The sequence below is a fragment of the Tauraco erythrolophus genome, chromosome 16 (genome assembly GCF_009769465.1).
Source record: "Tauraco erythrolophus isolate bTauEry1 chromosome 16, bTauEry1.pri, whole genome shotgun sequence".
Classification (NCBI taxonomy): Eukaryota; Metazoa; Chordata; class Aves; order Musophagiformes; family Musophagidae; genus Tauraco; species Tauraco erythrolophus.
In genome coordinates, this window is record NC_141480.1 from 16,239,349 (window position 1) to 16,261,682 (window position 22,334).

At 37.6% G+C, this 22,334-nt stretch overlaps 1 protein-coding gene across 5 annotated transcripts in view; it reads left to right on the forward strand.

Moving 5' to 3' along the window:
* The window catches only part of TENM2 (teneurin transmembrane protein 2), a 523,826-nt gene that overhangs the window by 410,637 nt on the left and 90,855 nt on the right, over positions 1-22,334 (forward strand). For 3 of the 5 annotated variants that reach the window (XM_086621661.1, XM_086621662.1, XM_086621663.1), the window contains 2 exons: positions 6,088-6,283; positions 9,074-9,175. In XM_086621661.1, coding sequence (XP_086477787.1) covers positions 6,088-6,283; positions 9,074-9,175 — 298 coding nt within the window. Of the gene's footprint in view, positions 1-6,087; positions 6,284-9,073; positions 9,176-13,089; positions 13,123-22,334 lie in introns of all 5 variants that reach the window. The other 2 variants (XM_086621658.1, XM_086621659.1) reach the window with 1 other exon arrangement.

Genomic DNA, 22,334 nt, shown 5'->3' on the forward strand with positions numbered 1-22,334 from the left:
AGCGTTTCTTAAGAATGTTTTGATTTTGGCTGTAATACTTCAATATGTTGTCTTGAGGGTGAAGTTATGCCTATGGATCTTTAACTGTTGCAATGAGGCAATGGCGTAATTCATTGAGCATGTCTCATTTAATTCAGAATTTTGGCTCTCCCTTTCCCTTCCTCCCTCATTCCACCATGAAAAAAAAACAGCAATCTAGTTGAGGAAAATAAAAAAACAAACAAAAAAGTATAAATCAGGAAGTGAAAATTACTTATGGCAACCAAAGCTCCTAAGCAATCATCAAAGTTTGCTACAAATACAAGTTAATTATAATTGTCTGACTAAGGAAGTATGCCTGTATCTTTTACAAAAAAAATCCAGTTGGATGTAACTGGTAGTACAAAATATCTTTTTAATTCATTTTGAACTTTAAGTTCTATTGTGCTGTGATCAAATGTATTTATTCTGCGTTTCATGATGATGTTCTCATCTGAGAAAGCTCTGATCAGGTAAAGTTTCTCTTCTTTCTTACACTCCACCTTACGTGGATGAGATATAAATTTTGTGACCTTTCTGTTAAATTAAATAATGAGAATTATCAACTGTGTTTCCTACTGAGCTGGATTCCTCCTCAGAGAACCTGTTTTCCAGTCTTCAGAGGAAGCAGTTCCAACCCTCTTCCACAACTGCAGTTAATGAAATCCACCAGGATAATCTGCAGAATTACTTTCTTGTATTCATGCAGGGTCCTGGTGCTTGTCAACAGGGTGGTACAGCAGAAGATTGCTTGGCATTTTTGCCCAGCAATCAACATTCAGCCAAGCTGCTACCAAGAGAAATAATTTTAGAAAAAGAAAGACAATCTGTTACGGACCTGAGTTAGTGAAAAGAAGCCTTGTTCTGACAGAAAGGAGCAGAATGGTTTTGTATTAATGAAAATAGTCTGAAGTTGACACCAGACGATATTTTAAAATTGAAATTTAAAATCCTTGTTTCTGCAGGTTAGGGACATGAGCTGTAAAGCACACTTGACAGTTCATCACTGATCAGTGCTGATATGTCAAGCCAAGTAAAATCCTTTGTGGGAGCAAGTCAATAATCAGCAAATTAGGTACATGATTAACCTGAGACAACAAGATGCAGTTCCTGTCTGAGAGCCCTGCTGAGATTTAACCTTCTCAGTATTACTGTTTAGCAAATATTCCAAATGCCTGGTTTAGTCAGTCAAACTGATGTAGCTGTAAACTTGTCTAGAAGCAAGGAATGGAGCTCTAGAGGAGAGGAAAAAATGCAGTTTTGAGTGGCAAGCAGACTACAAACAGGAATGCGTTGCTTTCAAGCAAAATTCTTCCAACCTGTGTAGTGCTACATAGAAATAACAGAATGCACATTGAAGGCTTGAATGATCAATGGGAAATTAGCAGAAGATAGTCATATTAATAAAATTGATAATGTATAGAAAATGAACTGTAAATGTCAAATAATGCATGAAGTGACTCTACAGAGATTACAGCAATTATGATGTTACTACACATCGGTAGAACATTCCAAATGACGCATGAAATAAGGTAACCTTATAGAAACATCACTGCAATGTCTGGAGAAGGCAGTGCATGAAGTTATATTGTTTTCATTTCCAGCAGAGTGTTTTATACTCACAAATTTTTCATGTCAAAATGAAAACTTCTCATTTAGAACAGGAAATGTCTGTATTTGAAACAACTCAAATAGCTTGGGAGCTTCAGTGTTACTCTGGGTTTTAGCCAGTGCTTAAATACATTTAGATGCTCTGACCACCTTAAAGTTATCCGATGGACACTGTGCTGTTATTACTGAGTGCTGTGCTGCATTGTACTGGTTGTGTTGCGTCACATTCAAGCGTTGAAACAAATCGGTTGGCTGTCACTGTGGGTATCAGATGTTTCATGGGTGTATTTTAATGAAAAATTACCAACTGGATTTTATGAAGAATTAATTTTAAAGCACTTTGCAAACAAGTTTCCCTGACATATGTTTTCTTGGCTGCTTAGGCCTTACAAGACTTTGGCAGAAAGACAACTGCTAGCCACAACGCCAGACATGTTTTTCTTTCTGCCCCCCTCTCCCCTCCCCTTTTGAAGATGCATCCATTGCTAAGACAAGAGCTCCAAAAATCTTTCTTTTCAATTCCTAATTTCAGACACTGTTAGGGATTTTGTGGAGGCATGCACATAGTTTCAAAGCTAAGAAAAAAAGAAAGATTATGCAGGCTTTTGCGTTTTCAGTCTTGGCCCTGCGAGCTCTCTCGGCTGTGCCGTGCTGTATGCAGCTGGGCTCGGTGGATCTGTGCTGTATGGATGGCGTTGTGCAATGTGGTCACTGCTGTGTACGTAAAGTTCCAAAACTCTTTTGCTGACTCCCCGTGGTTACTGGAAAAAGAAAGTCCTTATTAGCCTATGAATATTATATATCAGAGGCTAGAAAACACTGAATGGAGAAATTATAAAAACAAATTGCCCAGAAAGAACTTAGTATGAGATTTAGGTTTGTAAATAAAAATATGCAGTAGGCTTTTGGTGTGCTGTGTAGTAAAAATAAACAAACTCACTGAGAATATGAATTTGTAATTTGTTTAAAGTAGTAGGCTGGCAAGTCACTTGCTTATATGGAGCTTTAATCATAGTAAGTACTCCCCCCTGCAAAATTGAACTCTGAAGATGTAGCCCTGTGGGATTTTTGGTGCACTTTATTTCTGAGCAGTTTTTGCTATTTTGGTGTGACTTTCGATATGAAGCCATGAATTATAAGGGATTATTAAAAAAAAGAGAGTCGGTGAAACTTCTGAATTACTTCAGAGATTTAGTTTGGTTTGACAGATCTGTTCCCTAATTCATGTGATTTAGTTGTCTCTTCCTTAGTGGTTGTGTGTGTTAGACTAAAAATTCCCTAGCTGTGTCCCTGCCTGTGACAGGGAAGTTGGAACTAGATGATCTTTAAGGTCCCTTCCAACCCAAACCATTTAATGATTCTAGGATAGTTTCTTCTTAACGATCATGAAAGTAATTTCATTATTTTCCTAGATGGTTCTTCTAATCTGTGCATATTTGTCAATAAGTAGCCTTAAAGCAAGAGTGATATCTTCAACACAACATTATATAAAAGTAATTAATCACGCAAGTGTGGTAAATCAGGAAATCAACAAGGCCACAAGAAGCAAAATGGTGATTCAGCCGACAATATGAAGAATCTTGGCCAGTTACGAATTCACAGTATCATCTCACTGACTCTTCAGTCAGGGCTTTTAGATTTTGGGGTCCATATACCAGGTACTTGCTGACACATTAAGATTTGTACGCTGCGGGAACCACCAGCAGATACATTTTCTTCCTTCTTTTTTCCTCAGTCCCAAGGAATCCAAAGAGGGACAAAAATGTATTGTTATATTCTGTATCAATTCACATCGGTACTTCACCGTTCATAAAGTTATTCAGATTTAGCTATTTGCTTTTGCCTGAGCATGAAATAGTTCTTCATAGTTTGATTAAAGAGGGGCAATACCATTCTTAACTTTACCAAAGTTAAATTTGTAGCCTTATGGGCAGTCACGCCAAGGGACCTGCTCTCACTAGGTCACACCCCATCATTGTGCAAAGAGATTCTGCAGCTAAAACTACTTCAAGCAGTTTCAGCCTGAATACTCTTCCCCTTCGATCTTGCCAACTGCTGAGCCTTCTCTACTGTATGAGGTAGAATCAGCATCAAACAGAGGGGAGGCAGAGGAACCTGCCAGCACAAGCAGAGACGAACAGCATGTTGCCAGTGAGAAATGTCAGCTTTTATTGCTGCTTCCTTAGTTGACCCTTTGTGAACGATTGTTCTGAAGAGCAAGATTTCTTTTTCCCGAGATGTTGCCCGAGTAATAACATTTCCCAAGGAGGTGATGAGTCTGTCCTTAACCTCTGACTGTTAGACGATAGGTTTTAGCAATATTTCCAAATGTCACTGATTTAAGAGAGAGATATATGTGTGTTTGGCACCTCTGATACTCTGGAAGTTACTGATGTGCCAGAATTCTCAAAATCTCTGGGTGTGTTGGCTTCAGCATACTAGTTTACCTGGTTTACTTTCTCCCGCAAAAATCCTGCGTGAAAAAAAGGCTCAAATGGATGACAATCTGGTATGAACAGTTCAGTGAAACTTTTTATTCCACTTCTTCTCTTTCCCACAATTAAAGGCATTGGAAAGAGGGGCTAATGCACTTACTGTGACAATAGCTTACAGCATTAGTAGACCTGTGCTCAAATTCCTACCCTGCCATGGATTTCCTTTGTGGCTGCATACTGATGTCAGTTCAATATGTTTAACAGGAAGATAAGAGTACTTCCATACTTTTCGCTTTGCTGTAAGGCTAAGTGTATCAAGGACTCTATATTGCTCATATGTAACTGTTACAGAATTTCAAATAGAAAGGTCAACTTTTATACCCCAGTTTGATAGATGTGTAGCATGGCACTAAAGTGTTAAAACAGTTCATCTGTCTGTCTCTTCTATCAGAAGGGAGAATCTTTATTTTATTGCATATTGTATATTATTTGCTAGTAGTCACTGTTAATGAGTGGAATACAGTTTACAAGACATCCCTCTGTGAATGTTTAGTCTGTTTAGGATGCCAGATTACAAGTTTTCTATTTAAACTGAAAGCAAGTGAAGGTGTATGTTTTCTCAGAGCTGTCGCAACAGACTGTATGTGCTAGAGATAATGGAGGGAAATGCGGTGAAACGACTGACAAGGAAGCACATACTATTACTATATTTTATTGAACACATGCATCTTTCTTTAGACATGTCTATCTATCTCTATCTACTCCCACACAGATAAATGTGTCTAACACAAGATGCGTTTTCATAGGGGACTTGTTATACAACAATCAAAAGATTAGATATATTGGTTTTGTTGTTTCTTAAGGGCTTCCCTTAGATAGGGACTATGAGACTTAGTAAGTTGGGCATAGCATCAGCTTGAGAGCTCCAGAATCACAGATATTAAAGACAGGAAAAAAGACTGTTAGGACATCTAGTCCAGCTGCTTTGTTATGCAGAGTTATTCCCTGTTGTAGATTAACCAATATTTCTTCCAGTCCTGTTTAATTGTGTGATGCAGTGGCATCTCCGCTGGGAGGCTATTACTGAGCTTAATAGGTGGGAAGCTTATCTGACATTTATCTAAAATTTATTTCTTTCCTTTTTTTTTTTTTTTGTTTCATGCCATTAATGGTGCCATCTCTCTTACACTCTAAATAATCACTTGCTCTGTCTTATCCCTTTTCCAAAGATTAATGTAATGTTCTACTTTACTTGGAAACCATCCAATGAGAAACTCTCAGTTTTCCTTAATATAAGTTCAATTCCTTCAGTCACTTGATTTGTGTTATTCCTTTCCATGCTCCCTCTGGTTTTTGTATCCTACTTGCCTGTGATTGTTCCACATACAAACTCAGGTAAGCAACCCTTACTCTATGATGTAAAACTTGTACAGTGTATTTTTACTGGGTGCTGAATTATCTAACATTAGGCAAACACATTTCCTGTTTGTGCTGTTCATGTTTGTTTTCACCTTCTGGGGGCTTCCATTCAATTATATGTCTGGAGCTACATCTGAGACTTCTGTTCCTCTTGCAGCAAGAATTTATTGAAGGCGATGGCTTAGAAAAGGGGGTGTGTCTCATAGGTTGAAGGTTTCCGGCTTTTAAAGCTGTGTAGGAACCTAAAATTTGATGAGTCAAATTATTGATTTCAACTTCTTTCTCAAAACCCAGCCTGTCAAGAAATACCATTTGTACATTTTTTGATCACCTATGCAGAGTAAAGGTGCATAATCCTATATTACTGTTTAAGTAAAGGATGAGTCACAGAATCTCTGTGTGTTCCATGATCGACTAGTAAATATTAGTTTCATGTAGACATATCTTCCAGAAATACTATTTTGGGACAATGTAGAAGAGAAAAATATAATGCGAGATTTTGAGCTGCACTATCATTCTGTATTCAGGTCTGTTTGGGGTTTTGTTTGTTTGTGTTCTTTTTTTTCCCCTCCCTTCTTTTTTTTCCTGTGTTTTTATCCTGCAGTATGATTTCATGGAACGCTTGGATGGTAAAGAGAAATGGAGTGTGGTGGAATCCCCACGGGAACGTCGAAGTATTCAGACCCTTGTTCAGAATGAGGCTGTGTTTGTTCAATATTTGGATGTGGGTCTGTGGCACCTGGCATTTTACAACGATGGCAAGGACAAAGAAGTGGTCTCTTTCAGTACAGTTATTTTGGGTAGGTATCTCCACAAGCTGAACATTTTGCCTCTGTTTGTACCTTCCCTTACTTAAAGTCATAATACTTTTATTGCAGTCTTCAGTATTTGGCCTGTTTATCCTTATGTTAAGTTGTGCATTTTTTCACTCTGTCAAGAGGTCTGTAATGGGGTGCTGATTTTAATTTTCTGGTTTCTCTTTTAAGATTTTAGCATTCCCATAAATCTTGAGTTTATTTCTGGAAAACAAGACTCAGATAGTTCAGTCTGGGTTGTAGCGTTCCCCAGTTAATATTCCACTCCCTTGTCTCTGTCATTTTTATATTATTTGTTTCTTCCAAAAAGCTTCTTTACACCCAGGTGGAATAGTATCCAATGAGAGAGCTGTTTAATCTTAGGAAAGACAGCACAAGAAGCTGACACCTGTGAATGAGGTTATTGTTGGAAGTCACCTCAGAGATTAATTGGGTCAGTTAATGAGCCATATGCTGTCTTACAGCTTACTACTCACCTAATAGCGGGTCATGTCCTCAACATGGTGGAATCAAGAGCAGAAGAACATCTAGCCTATGAACTGAGAAGCTCGCATTTTTGTTAGAAGAATAGAGTTCCATTTAACTGAAAATCAAACGGTGTCTAAAGATTTATCAAAGATTTATTGAACTTTGAAACCCTTTATGAACTTTACTGAATATCTTGTCACAGTAGCATAAAAATTTCTGATAGTCTGTGTGCTGTTCCATCCTGGCTGATGAAGTGTTAAATCACACTATATTGTATAAAATCTGTAATTCCTCCCTGTAGTTTAGGGAGATTAACTGCAAAAAGTCCAAGTGAGTTTTTAAGCTGGATGAAAAATAGCTGAAGGTCTTTGCCAGTCTTGCCTGATTAATGATATGAAGCTTAATTTTTATCTTTTACATTAGTAAAAAATTAAGTTTGTTGGCTTAAGTCCCAAAGAGTGTAGGAGGATAGCCAATACTGTGTCATTAAGTATGAATATAATTGTTTCTGTTAACCTCAGTTAAGATGAAAAAATGATTTTTCTTCCATAGCTCATATGTGATTTTGTAAGAATGACTAGGTGCTATGCATGTTGATATATATATTGCCATATTCACCAATAGAAGACTTTTTCTGCTTCTCCAAAACCAAGAACATTTGTGCTTGTATCTTGTTATGCCCCTATTCTGCTTAGAAAACCTTCAGATATGATAAGCTGTCCTTAAAAGAGTTGCCTGGTCTAGGCTACAGCTTTCAAGAGCATCAAAGGTCTAATAGTCAGGTAGACTACTTGATAGTGCAATAATAGTAATTGGACTGAAATGTAGAGAAAAGTATAGTGTTTTATCCAGGTCAGAGGGTCTTCTACACACACCTAGTATCAGACGTTTCATAATCAAAGGATCTGAGACAGCTGAAAGTTTCTCTGGTGTGGAAGAGGAGAAAGACTAACAGAAATGGTGTTAACTCCCAGACAATACTAAATTTACCATGATTTTGAATACATAGAAAATGCTTTTTTGTGCCATGAAGCAAAATAACGAATAAATCCATAGACAAGCTTCTTTATGGGACAAATTGCTATCTTTGAGCATTACATTTCAATTTTTATTTTCATTGTTTATATGAATCATTGCAAGAGGCCAAGCTTTGAAAATTTGCTTTAGAGTTTTTTTTATTGTGTCCTGCAACTGTGAAATTAGATTTAAAGTTGTGTTTGAATCTTTTCCCTCCTTTCAGTTTGATTTGACAGAAAAATACTCTGTCAAACCAAAGTTCCAAACCCAAAATTCATATTCTGTGTTGTACAGCTGCTATTTGTTTGGTGTCTGGGAGTGACAGTCATTTAGCTGGGAACCACAGATCCCACAGCAACAGGGAGTAACAGTGAAGAGAAGCAACATTCCAATTAGATTTTTGTTCCAATAATTCAGTACTGAAAATATGTTGCACTGAAATCCAAAAGCTTTTAAATGAAAGTGATTTTAAGTATTAATTTCAAAATTGCAATTTTACGTCTAGGGTTTTATTATGCAAAGTAGTGTATATATTATCCAAAGAATAACAGAAATTGTGGAAAATAAGTATTTTGTTATAGTTGAACTGTTATCATCACACTGGTGTGCTTACTCTTCTCAGATTACTGAGATCATCAACACTTCAGTCGGTCACTTAAACGCTACTGTTAACCTTGTCCTCTGTTTTTACAGACCTTTTCTTCATCCTTTTCCATAGCTACTTGCACCTTTTTTTATTTTTTTTTTTAAGGATAAACAATATTTGCTGGAGCAAAAGAGCTTCTCTTTGTCATGTTCAGCAGATATTTCTCTCAAATTAATTAATGAGGCTTTAAATGTCTGTAGAAGGAAAAGATAACACTTCTTGAGATAATCAGTTTCACAAGGAAGAGTGGTTGTGCAAGATTGGTCTCATCGCAAAAGGGAGACTGTCGATTTTTCTGGTGAAGCATTATGTTTGCTACATAATATGAATTCAAACATAGCTGTAGAGGTCTGAAGAGTCAGTCCTGTCTACCTGTTAGAACAGAGAACTTGAGCACTATCAGAAGACTTTGAGTTCTAATGGTGCTCAGAGACTTAAGATGTGACCTTAGTACATCACTAGATGTCTGCAAGTGCTCGTGCTGCCATATAACTTGGTACCTTTCTGCTTCACCTGGACTTTGTGGTGTTAATATTATTAGGGATTGTTCTTCTAAGTATTGTAGACAACGTAAACTGAAGAAAAATAAAGCAAAGTGTTTGTAGCCTAAATAGGAACCAACTAATGTGATTCTTGTATTTCAGATTCAGTGCAAGACTGCCCACGTAATTGTCATGGGAATGGCGAGTGTGTATCAGGTGTCTGCCACTGTTTTCCAGGATTTCATGGAGCAGATTGTGCTAAAGGTATAATTTTCCCTGTGTTTACAAATAGCCACAGTGTGTGTTTGTGATATATGGATCTACAGTGCCTGATAGTTAGCATGGGTCCAAGCTAGACTCAAATAGATCAATATGCATGGTTTTTCTTAGATCTCTTAGTTAAATATGATCAAGTGGAAGTATTGCTACCTTGCTGATGAGCTTGCATAACTACAACTTTTTCTGTATCAAAGGCAGTAGGCAGAAATGGCAGAAAATATTTATTTTCTGTAAAAGTGAATGAATTATCAATGCTTTCTGATAATCATTAACTGATCTGCAACAGAAGACTGATTATCTTCATTGATAGCAAATAGTGTATGGTCTGGCTTGGCTGAGCCTTACTTCTAGTACATAGCATCTTTCTTGCATATACAGTTACTCTTTGACCAAAGGAAGTTGGCCTTTTTTAGGCAAATAAGTAGGACTTGATAAAGTCTGAAAATAAACCTTTTCTTAAATGTCAATTGTAAACGTTAACAACTAAACTTGGGAGATGCATGATTATCAAGGATTAAATAGAAATGTGAAAGACAGCTATGGATTGGCAGTATGCATTTACTAAGTTTTTCTGAGAGTTTGGGATAGCTGTCAAAGGGAAAAGATTCATAAAGGAGGACCTCTTTAGTTTGTACAGCTAGTAGCACACACATTGTCTAAATTCAATGACTAGATCGTATTCCCTGCTGTTCCTGAGCACAACCATAACATTTTACGGTTTGTTTCCTTCTTAGTTTGTGTAAGATTTGGGCACGCTATCAATATCATCTGCTTACAATTATTTTCCACAGAGATAGGGTTGTTAGTGTTCAAAGGGGGAAAGCCAGGTGTTTGAAAGCTTTTTGAAATGCCTTGAAGGGCCTTAGAAATGTGCTCATTTCTTCTTAGACTCCTGATCCAGTCCTGAGGACAGTTTGTTGTGCCCCACCTCTTTCACTGGTGTAGCAGGCTGGCATCCAGCATACCTGTGCGTGTCTATGAAATACTCCTTGAATAGCTGTTATAGTTGTACTGGAGTGAGTAATTTCCATTTTGTGTCTCCATATTTGGCTCTTGAAGGTGCCCCAGTACAAAGAAAAAGAAAAAAAAAAAGACCCCAAGGGCCTTGGAAAGCTAATAATGTTATTTCAGTGCTAGCCCTACTCATTTTAAAGAATGCCTCAAATCCCACATGCATGTTGTTTGATTACCTGAGAAATTAAGACACTTGGCGAATATATAGAGGAGATATCTGTGTGTTACAAAGTAAATGGTGTGATAATGTGTGCTATAAATACACGTTGACAGCTATATGCGTTTCTGTGGTGTTAACCTGTGCAAGTATGCATGCAGTGACTGTGTGCTTCACTGCCACTCTTCACACATACATGGCCATTAAATCAACTCATTGGCATTTGGAGTTGTGGAGCAATCCTGCATTGTGTACTGAACCTCTGTGCTATGTTCTGTGTTAATGCTAGAAAATACGTTGTTCAGGCTATGTCAGATAAATGGCTTTTTTATAGGGTGCTCGTCAAATGGTATCTGTCAGGCTTCTCCTGCCCCTTAGTACATTCCCTCTGCTTCCTGCTTTGTCCTTTCTGTGTTGTCTCTTTCCCCTCAAAAGCAAAACTGGTTTCTTGGAAGCTTCTTTTCAACTTTCTTACTGTTTTCTTGTCAGACGTCATGGTATTTCTAAAGAACAAAGAAGCTTGAAAAGCTACATAAAATGGCAAAGTAGGTGTGTTGACAGAATTCTCGCAGTTCTGGGCAAGGACATAGCCTCCACATCTTTCTGCTATATATCCAGAAGTGTGTGGCTGAGTTAGGGTGCAAGAGCTGTATGCCTCACCCATTTCACAGGCACTATCATGCCTGTTCTCCTGTCCGCAGGTTTTTCTACTTACTCAAATGCTGATTATATGTCAGAGCAGTTTCAGAAGAGAGAAATCACAATAGGGATTGTATGCATGGTAAAACACGGTAAAATGAGATAGAGAATTAAATCTTTTCCAGCGTATTATAGGTATGGACACATGTTTAATATACATTTACCATAATCTTAAATTTATATTTAAGCTGCCAGAAGCATGGAAGGATAATTATTTTCTCTCCATCTGATTTTTTTAAATTATCATTTCCCTAGAAACACATCTCTCAATGTCTCAGTTCTCCACTGTAAAATATTTTAAGGTAAGACACAAATAGAGGAACGTGGAGGAAATGCGAACAAGCTCCTCGGATGGCTTTTAGGACTCCATTCATGCGATGATAACACAGCAGTCTAAGAGCTTCACACTGGGTGAAACCCCAGTTTGATAGATATGAAGAATGATCCTTTAGGCCAGTGAATCCCCTGTTACAGGGCTGATGTTAAGGGCATCAGAGGCAATGAATCTTGAGAGGAGTCATCTGCAAACTATTTGCAGACTGTGCGCAGGTGCTCCCTCTGTTACTTTTCTCTATCTGTGTAGTTCTAAAAGATAAAAATGAAGGAAATCTATGAGAGACAGCACAGATTTGACTTCAGGTCCATTAGCTCCAGGAAAATACTATGAAAATTATTATAAAGAGATGAACTTCTGGCCAAACCCACAGACTGAAATATACTTTCATAACCCTGATTGAAGTGGTGGAAATTTTACCCTCTCAAACACTCTTGCCAAATACTGGGGGGGGGGGGGGGGTTATTTCTCACCCTTATCTGTGGAAATAACTTATTCTCAGGTAGCCAGTATCAACAGATCTACTCTATCCTTGCTCAGGCATGATTCCTTTTGAAATCATTTGGAGTTTAACCTAATTAAGAATTGCATCTAACACACAAAAAAGATAATGATACATTTCAATCTCATGTGAATAAAATATGACATATAAAGAAAAAGAAAGTCTGATAATCAAAAGATAATTCAGTGGATGGAGATGTATCTTTATAAAGAAAATGTGTGTAGTTAAAGCCAGTGGAAGATTTGCTGTAAATCAAACTGCACTGTGAGTAACCTCCTGTCCACAATTGTCTGTAGGAGTTACTGATGAGAAGTGATGCTATGGCCAAGGATCAGTTAAAGAATCAGACATGCAGCTATGATTATGTTACTTTGGTGTATTTTCACTATTTTATATTCATCTCTATTTTTCTGTAACCTCTATGACATAACCACCCAAGTATATCAAAATGTCCTTCTTACTTAATGTTCCCGCTGTTAATGTCTGATAATAGTTTGGTCTTTCAACTGCCAAGTTCTGTGATAAATCTGCAAGCAGGGTTCCTTCATCGTGTCCTGCTTTTGACCATTTGTAGAGTTCAGTGTTACAATGAGTTGAGTTCCTACAAGTGACTCAGAGTTGGCTATAATTTTGTTTCATCTCATAGTATTTTTGAAGGGCATGCAACTCTTCCACTCCTTTAACAAAAATGTTTCCAAAGACACTGTCATATACTATTTTGCGAATGTGCTCAGAACCTCCTTTAATTTTGTATTTTGAAATACTAGGATTTGCATCAGAGGCATATTTGGCTAATCTGAAAAGGTGAAACGATGCACTGTCACATGGGGTTTCTACACTGACATGATGAGCGTAGCCTGCTCAGAGATGGTGTCCAATTGGTAAAAGAAGGAAAAAAATTGAGTCAAGTAGCTGATGTCAGCTGCCATGAAGTTTCCATTTAGCAGATACTTTTAGTTGATTACGCAATGTAATAAGAAACATGTCTAATATTTTAATCTAAATGGGTTGAAGGCTTTTGGATTTTTTAAACCAGAAATTTGTACCATGTTTGATCAGTTGACTTTTTAATCTGATTTTAAGAACTCTAATAATTCAGATTTGTGTTATTCGCAGTTTCTTTTCCTGTTCTCCTTGTGTGGGTTTTTCATTATTTTATTTTCATTCTGTTTGTTTTTGGCTTACTGGCAAAGGACGGCGCCACTTTAATAAGTATAAAAAGAAGGGTAGGTTTTTTTAAATTTCTTTTTATTTCTTTTGCAACATCAATTTAGTTTGGAATAGTTACTAAGCTGTAAAGTGTAGTCTGTCTTTTTAAATTTATTCTAATGGATTTGCTGTTCCAGCCATTTTATTTGTTATGTGTGTACTGTTAATCTCTGTATAAAAATGTGAAAAGCTGACAATTATTAGGTAAGTAAGGTATAATTGCCAGAAGTAGCAAGTCTTGCTTTTTGTCAGTTCTTATTCAAATTTCAGTTGTTTGGGACTCTTCTTGCTCTGAGGTTTTTCAGAGGCTCATTGCTTGGACAATAGTGCATAAATTAATGGGGTTTTGTCCATTGAATACTCTGCTTGAAACTATTCTCTTAGTGCCATGTCCAGAATGCTCCGAGTGGCATAAGAGGTTCTGGGAGTGATTGCAGTGGGGAAAACATGAATTTTGGAGTGCATCTTGCTGAATAATTCAGTACTTGGTTAGTTGCTGTAGGACTCGTGTCCCGCATGAATGAATGGTGCCTGACACATGCTGGTAATGTATAGGAGTTAGTATTTCCTCTCTGTTTGAGTAAGGAAAACAATATTTGCCTTCATAACTTGGCTAGAAATTTTAGGAACTGAAAATAGTGCAAGCAGACAGAAGATCACTAGACTTAAAAGTAAAAAGTGAAAGATTATATGGAATAGCCTTTCTCCTTTGCCTGTCCTGCACATGTTCATAGCCTGACAGAAGAGATGAGACCTGTGGTGAGGCACCACTTCAGATCTTCCATGGCACAGTCAAACTCGTGAATGTGTGTCTTGTACCATTCAAGTGACTCGATGCAAATCTGTACTATAACAGCTTATAGATCACACAAGTGAAGTAGGTTGGATTAAACATGATAGTACCCAAAGCAGATTGATTTGGCAGAGAAAAGAGCGGACGAGGAGCAATGGTATAGGAAAGATGCCGGTTTTATGGCATTATAAAGAGATTGTCATGAGCAATAGTACTTGTTAAAGCTCATCTATTGTGGTTAGTGCTTTACAAGCAAAACAAATAGAAACAGTGCTTACCTCCAGGGATTTACCACGTTAAGACAAGTTGAAAGGGAACGAATGGGAACCGATTGACAGATGTGGAGATGTAAGGAAAAAATGTGATATGCAGCGGGGAAAAAAACCCACCAGCAGTGTGACTGTTGTCTTTTCTGGAGAACAGTGTGGTAAAAAACGGTTTTAAAGAGAGATAATAGGGCGGATAGATAACATCATGTTGTAATGGAGGGCAAATGGGGCCTCCAAAGGAGGCAGAGCATAGGAAAGATCTCAAAAAAGCTATTTTTAAATTTGACTTTCAAAAGCATTGTAAGTCACAGAAAGGTTGAAGTCAGAATTGTAGCAGTGAGAAGTCTAGGGTGAAGTGGGTCTGTAAATGAAGTTGGAGCATGAAGTTCATGTTCTGTGCGATAAGAGGAAAGGACCTGAAACAGGGCTGGGAAAGAAGAGCCACGTACTGAAGGTTAGATTAACAGATTAACAACATGATTTTTGCAGTACTGTTACACACAGAAATGACTGAAGACTACTGATTTTATCAACGCTGGAGAAAAAGGTGTTGATTTAATGTAGATTTTATTTGTTGAAAGCTAGGGCAAGAATTCTGACGAAGAGATGCAATGCAGAATAAATCTGTAAGACTGTCAAAGCCTGAACGTGAGGCAAGGAAACAGATGAGTCAAAAATAACATCCAGATTATGAACCTTAATGACAGGTAGAACGATGGTGTTCCCACTGTGATAGAGCAAAAATGCAGGGCATTGCTGAGAAGTAGTGGATTAGAGAGAAAAGAGAAATTAGAGAAATAACAACTTTATTGGTAAGCATTTTACGTGTTCATAATGAAAGCATGTCTCATCACTCACACTGTACTCATTAAAAAAAAAAAGTGTGCTTTTCTTTGGAAATACTGCATTCATGATTTGTCACCCACACATATCTCACATCCTTTCTTGCAGTTGACAAAATTCAGCATGTTCAGCTCCTCTCTTAGATCTCTTTCTGGGTGGGTTTGTTTCTGGGTTTTGTGTGTTTATGTGTGTGTGTGTGCCAACTTCCGTATGTGCTGCAGTAGCAGCACAGCCCTGGCTTGTCACTCAAATCTTCTCTCACAGTGGGTGGAAGCATCATTTTGGTACTTGAACAGACAAGGCTGTCTTTGGCAGTGTTCCTCTCCAGCAGTTCCCACCTCTCTGACTCAGTACCTTAAAATGCCTTTTTTATAAATTTTCTTCTTCTTTTCCCAGTCTCATATTTTATTAGCAGACATTTTTCATTTCTGGAAAACTGATCATGTTCTCACTTGCCTTCCAGTGAGTTCTACTTTCAGGGCAGTGCTTGCCTGTCTGCCCTCAGTTTTCTTAGTTTTATGGAATTGCAGTACGCTCTGAAATGGGGTTTGTGCCATCAACTGTGCCTAAAATAATTGCAGAATAAATAAATGGACATGTAACCTGTTTTGACAATGATTGACAGTCATTGCCATCTATCAGGTGGTAGCTTACCTGCACGAAATGAGGTAGCCGCTTTGATCTAGTGTCAGGTAGACAAGTAGAGCCAACACAAAATCCACTGCTCTAACTCTTTCTAATTGGCAATTTAAACAGGAGCCAAGAACTGAAGGGGTCACAGGCTGAACTCTTTCTGATTGTTAGCGGTCATGGTTCCAAAAGGGGCTCAAGGCACACACTCAGTGGTGCAACACGAAATAGAATACAGGAACCATCGTTTCTAGTCTGCAGCCTTCCTCATCAATCCTCATGAACTCTTCTGGAGATCAGGGGTAAAAACAGGGGACTGGGGAGTCTAGACTCCAGAGTTGTACCACACGTACCTTGTTAAATTTCTGGTACAACACAAGTCATTTAGCATCCTAACATTTAATTACTTTTCAGAAACATGTAACTGTCCCTATAGTACATTGTAGATTAAGCGTGAGGATTAACGTGAGGAAGGACGTGAGCACGTCCTTCCTTCTGTTTGTTATAGTTGTGCCTTTACAGGGCAGCAAATATGCTTTAATTTTTTTTAAGATATTTCTTTAATGTTATTAAATATACCCAATACTTGCATCTAGTATAGCAACTTAATAAGCATTTGTTTTCTATGTTAAACCACCAGTAAACATACAGCCAAATCTGTGCCTGTGTATTGCCTTGCCCTTTCATATGTTTCTCACTTCGTGTTGCAGCGTATGAACTTGAAATTGTGTATGACTCTTATTCCCAAAGGGCTTGCAGGATAGTGGTGTAGCTAAGAAGGTAGACTTATTTCTGTAGGAGAAAATTTTGAAGACAAAGCTAAAAGGATTAAGGAAAAGATGAGGAATGTTGAGGAATTCAGTAATGAAAGAGGAAGGAAATAACTCAGAAAAGTTGCTAATGCCACTGCTGGACAAAACATGATAGGGAAAAAGAAGTGGGCATGTAGGTAATTATGGTTCTCTCATTTCAGTGAACATTAGTGCCTCTATATCTGATCACTCATTACCCAACCTGTAGAAATTCAGAGACCAAAGACACAGGCACAGGCAGTGCTGTAGCTGAAGCCAACAAACTGAAACCAAGTTTTATTGACTTAGTAGAATAAGGAACTTTGCTTTGCTTATGTCCAAGATGGAAAATATATGGAAACACAGTAAAGTCTTATTAATGGCTTTTTCTTCAACAGCATTATAGTAATACTTGCGTACTTATTAGAAGCAGCGTACGTTCATTTGATCTCTCACAGCTGCTTTTGAACTCCGTTCTGTTGTCAGTTACTTCACTTTGTCTTTCATGCCTTCTTACCCCTGTGCAGCAGCAGTGCATCTATTTGCACAAATACTTTCTGTTTCAATGGGATTCCAATAAATAGAGTATTTCAAGAGGTTCCCAGTGCAGCAAAAAGGTGGACATGCATACAAATACATGAAGGATGCAAACTATTGTGCAGCTTAGTTTGTGGCAAGCCAAAAATGTTTCTTCCAATTCCGTTGGTGGCTCTCTGCTCTGACTATGCTCTGCTGAGCTGAACCGTGCTCACTGTAATGTATGCTTTGTAATTTGTTTTTGTGTTTAATTGGTTAGCTTATTTAATTGTGTTGCAATCTACATTTTGTTTTTAGATTGCGTTGTCTCCATGGACTTGTACTGGTATTTGTTTATTTCATTAAGTTATAAGAGTTTGTCTTTGCAGTTGTGTTGGGATCATCTTGGAGTCCTTTCAATGACGGTAAATGTCATTGAAGCAACTATGATTAAGTACTATTATAAATCATGTTTTAGCAATACAGCTGTTAAGAGATCCTTACAGGTTTGCCATCCCTGAATAACAGAAACAGCCCTGAATCACAGCTTCAGATTTCAATAGGCATGACTTTTTCCATATCTACATTATATCTAGATTTGAACCTGTAAATTTAGGTCTTTTCATATATTTAGACCCTATTTGAGTGAGACTAAATTCAGTTAGCTGTCATCCCCCTTCACTTTCTCAAACAAACAAAAACATTTCTAATTCAAATGTAAAAAAATATTTAAATATCTCCAGCTAACGTAGAACTCTGCAATTCATCATGTTGTGATTTAAATCTTGTTTGGTAAATTTAGTAAGGCAAATAGTAGTAACTAAAATGAGACCAAAGCAGTCTGGGTTTTAAATACCCTGAATACCGCAGCCCGTGGGTACAATCCTACACCTACTGCATTGCTCTTTAGCCGGAGTAAACCTTTACCAGAGAAGTAATAGTTTTTACACCGTTCCAAGTGAATGGCGTAAAGTCTTACCAAAATTATTTGAAGACGTGTCTCACTTGTTCATTTCTTTTTCTACATGCATGAATGACTTCATGCTGTTAGTGCTTCTCTGTTATGAATCACAACACATATGTTTGGAAGGATAATTCCAGTATTTGTTGTTTGTCCTTACTGCTGCTTTTTGTGAGCTTGAAGCATCGTCTCTCTGATTCCTCGCTGGCTCTTTCCACTGAGATAGCAACTGAAACCTCTGAAATAGTTTAGTTTTCCCTTCCTCCTCAGTTTTTCTAGTGATGAAGTTATCAAGACATACAAATGAAGATCTTCATGCTTGCCTATGACAGTAGTCGATTTCAGCATCTGTTTATTTCCATCTGTTGGTAGAAAGTAAAATTTGTTTCTCTGCATGTTCTTTTATCAACTTCACTGCTTATATCTAAAGCAGGAATTTCACAGTTCTGATTCTCTATTACTAGTTCCCACAGAAAACGAGTTTTAGATTGCAAGGCAATGTTTTCAGGGCATTTGTATCCACCATCTATGTTTTCCTCCAATCCCATGTATCGTGCAGAGAAGTAGAAAAGAATTCTTCCCCACCCCACCCCCCCTTTATTTTCCAAGGCACAAAATTTATGGCAAACTGATCAGTCACATTTTTCTGTGGTAAACCAGAAGCAGTGTGGGGTAACTTCCATTTCCTTGAATGCATTGATGCATATGGAAAAGAAATTGAACTGTGCTGCTCTTGAACAGTGTGGTAGATAGGGAGGACCCTAACTGGATTGGCTGCAAATCAATCCACCGTTTTGCAAATCATCTTAGTGTACTGCATGGAGGTCTGCAGTCTTTCATATAGGTAGTGACAGTTGCAGAGCTTCTGCAGTAGTGGAGAGGGAGCAAACAGACTGGCAAAGTCTTGAATCCAGAAGGTACTGACAAGAGACAGTCCTCTAGACAGCTGAACCCTGGCACAGCTAGCTGAGTTTTCAAGTGTCTAGCTGTATTCAAATGTCCTCTTTTCTCTCTATCTCAAATTTGTAGTTTGTTTTATACCACTTGAAAATCTTCTTTGTGACTTTTCCCGTGAGACAGTACAGTGGCCTTTTTCTCTCCCCCCTTGGGACTCCAGTATCTTTAGAGAACTAAGACTTAGGTCTTTGTCGATGGCTAGCTACATTGTCTAAGCTCATTTTCACGCTAGCTTCAGCCCTTTCATTCCAACACTGAATTAGTTCCAATGTATCTGACATTTGCTTAATTTTCATTTTCCCTATTCTTACAGACTGCATTGTTATTGCTATTAAAAATGTTATAAGGGTCTATACATTCGATTTTCTTGTATCAAGTGATCAACCCCAAAGAGGTAATTTTAAAAATTTGCTGTGGTTCTGGAAATTGCTGCTAGATAGTGTGGGAAGACATGTTCATATTTCTTACATAGATTTTTTTTTTTTTTTTGGTAATATTTGTAAGCAAAGCAGTTATCTAATGGAAATAGATACTTTGTAGAAGGGTAGAAGAGGGAACAGCAAGCGTTATCTTTTTGGCAGATAAGGTCACACTGAAGGCAATGAGAAAAACTATGACCTTTTTGATAAATTTTGGCCAAATCAAAAGTCTGCTAAGTGTTCAGAAGAATGTAAATATTCATTGTGTAATTAATGCTGTTTAGTCATTTCTATAAAAATCCTGCCATTTTTTTTGTAGAACAGCATAAGTACTTATCGATTGAGAACTTCTATAACTCCCAAAATGGAGGCATCTCCATATCTCTACAGGTATTTTAAATGAATTGAATTAATCATAGGCTTAAAAGTCTCTAGTGATCTTTGTTAACTTTCCTGGGTTTAATTAAAACATCTGTGCGCTTTTAATTTATCGATTCATCCAACTCATATGTCATGTTTTTAACACACCCCAGCATGCTCTGCATCATTTTTAACCCGATTTCCACTTAACTAAAGCAATTAAATTCACCCCGGATTAATTAAAGCATCCATACTTTAGTGCTTAAGTCAGCGTGTGCTGCTTTCCCCAAATGGTTTCTGAATGTCAGAGATTTGACACACCTGATGGGTTTTTTGTCCTTCTGGAAATTCTTCTGTGAATCTTTCTTGCTTACTAATGTGCAGTTTGACAGAGCTAGACAAGGGAGCTTGGTAAGGCTTGAGTTTGAGCAACTGAGGTACGGATTGCAGAGCATGACTACTATGAAGGGCTGTACGTTCTGTCTTAATACAGACCCGATGCCTGCAAGCACAGAGTAACACTACAATTAAATAATTTAAATTATTTGTGAGTTCTGTAGTCAAAAGTAAACAGTTTCAGGAAGTAACTAATAAAGCATATAGTGTCAGTATCAGTTATTCAAAGTTGTTTGTTGTTCTGCTTCTGGGTGAATTTCTACAAGATGGCTTCTGCTTGGAAGAGCACAAGCTCTTAGAGCAACCTAAAAGATGTTCTAGATCGTGCTGATTGTCAGTGTTCGTAAGACCGTTTTGGCCTCACTGAAGTTAGTGATCTCTGAAGAGCAGGCAAGTCTAGTCAAACACCATTCTTTATGACCATGCAAATATCATGTTTGTTTAGGCATAAAGAACAGATGAGAAAAACGTGGCCTGGATTCATTCAGTCTCCTATTCCAGAATTATTTTCTTGGGGGAAAGTTTGTTTGCGGCGGGGCAGCTTCTTAACGGGAAAGTAGCACAGACATAGCATAAATTAGTAAAAGTGAAACAACCTAAACCATTCAGTGGTCTTAGGAGTTATATCAGATGTTCATATTCATAAATGAACTCCAGTTAAAACTAACAGGGCTGCAGGCAAATAATGAGATGTGCACTCAACTGATTAAAATACATTTAAACATAAAATATGAAGGAAAGCGTTGTCAGACAAAACCGTTGTCTTTTTAAACTAAAAACAAGAATACTCCTATATCTGATGTCTTCTAAGTTTTAGAAATATCTTATGGGCACTTGGTGTAACAAGGGGTGTGACGATTTTTTATGTTTGAATACTGTTTTGTTTAAAACTGAAATGTAAAATCCAAAATCAACATTTTGAATCAGGTTGTCAGAAATTAACTTTTTAAATAGCTGAGCTGATTTTCTACAATGCAAATGTTTGCAATTCCTTGGGGTTTAGTGATTTTCTGGATTTTAAGCCATTTATAAATTAAGATTGTTTATATCTAAATAGGTATAACTTCACTTTAGGAAGTTGCCTGTAGGTAACAACTTGGTTGTAGTTTTTGGAGTGAATCTAAAATTATTTAGGGCTTCACCTGTTTACATCTTAGTCTAGTTTGTCCATGGAAGAAAAATTAGCATTTGGAGACTAAACACTACATATGGATCAGCAAGATAAAGACCAAAAAGAGAAAAACACCAGTGCAGTGTGACTCTATCCTAATTTTTTAGGTATTTGGACCAAGCAGTTGTAGATGACATTGGGTTTGGATCTTTCCTGTATTTCTACTCCAGTTTGGAGCTGGCCTGGAAGGCATTGATTGGTTTTAGATTAGACTGTCATAAATCCATCTTTTTTATGTGCTTGCAAAATTGCACGTGATCTCTCAGCAATAGCAGCTTTTAATCTCCGCTAAAAGGAAGTCCAAGCATGAGCTATTACAGAGTCTGGATTAATTATACCCTACAGGCACTGCACCCAGAAGGTCCACATTGAGTTCATTGGTAAGAAGTTCAACCTAAATCTGTCTTCAGTACAATTCCCAGTGGTCAGTGAAACAAAGAAAAACTTGATTTCTCTTATGCTAGTGTGTATGTTCTTTTATGATATAACTAGGCGTTTATGCAGCTCTGTCCAAAGAGGACATAAAAACCTGCCCAATCCGTAGGTTCAGACAGTTTTTGAAAGACAACTATCAAATGTTAATATGGTTGTATTAAAGGCTCAAAAAACATTTACCCTGTTTCATGATACATAATGGCTTCCCCCAAGCTTAGGGATGCTGGGCTGACTTGCACTAATCAGTATAGGGAAGAATTGTTTGCGTAAAACCAGATTCAAAATATTTGGAAATTCTTTTTGATGTGAAGGCTCAAAATGTGTCTGTATGTTTGGAAGTAGAACCAAGTTTTTGTCTGGCCCCAGGCAAACTTTGTGTAAACTGCAAGTGCCATGAGTGCTAATAGTAGTGCATATCCTCCGCTGTTGGGTCACAGTGGTTATAGTAGACCGATTACGTGTGCAAATATGTGATCACATGTACAGAAGAGGTGATCCTTATGCAGTTTTGTCAGCACATATGCTGTCAGGCACATATCTTTTAAGCTGTGTTCTTTAGCAGAAGTTTCAGGACTGAAACTCACTTCCTCCTCCTAAACAGGATCATCTACAGATAAAAATAATCTTTATTTCTCTTAAGTCTGCCAGGGTTCTGTACAGTTCAACAGGGTTGAACGTATCTTACATA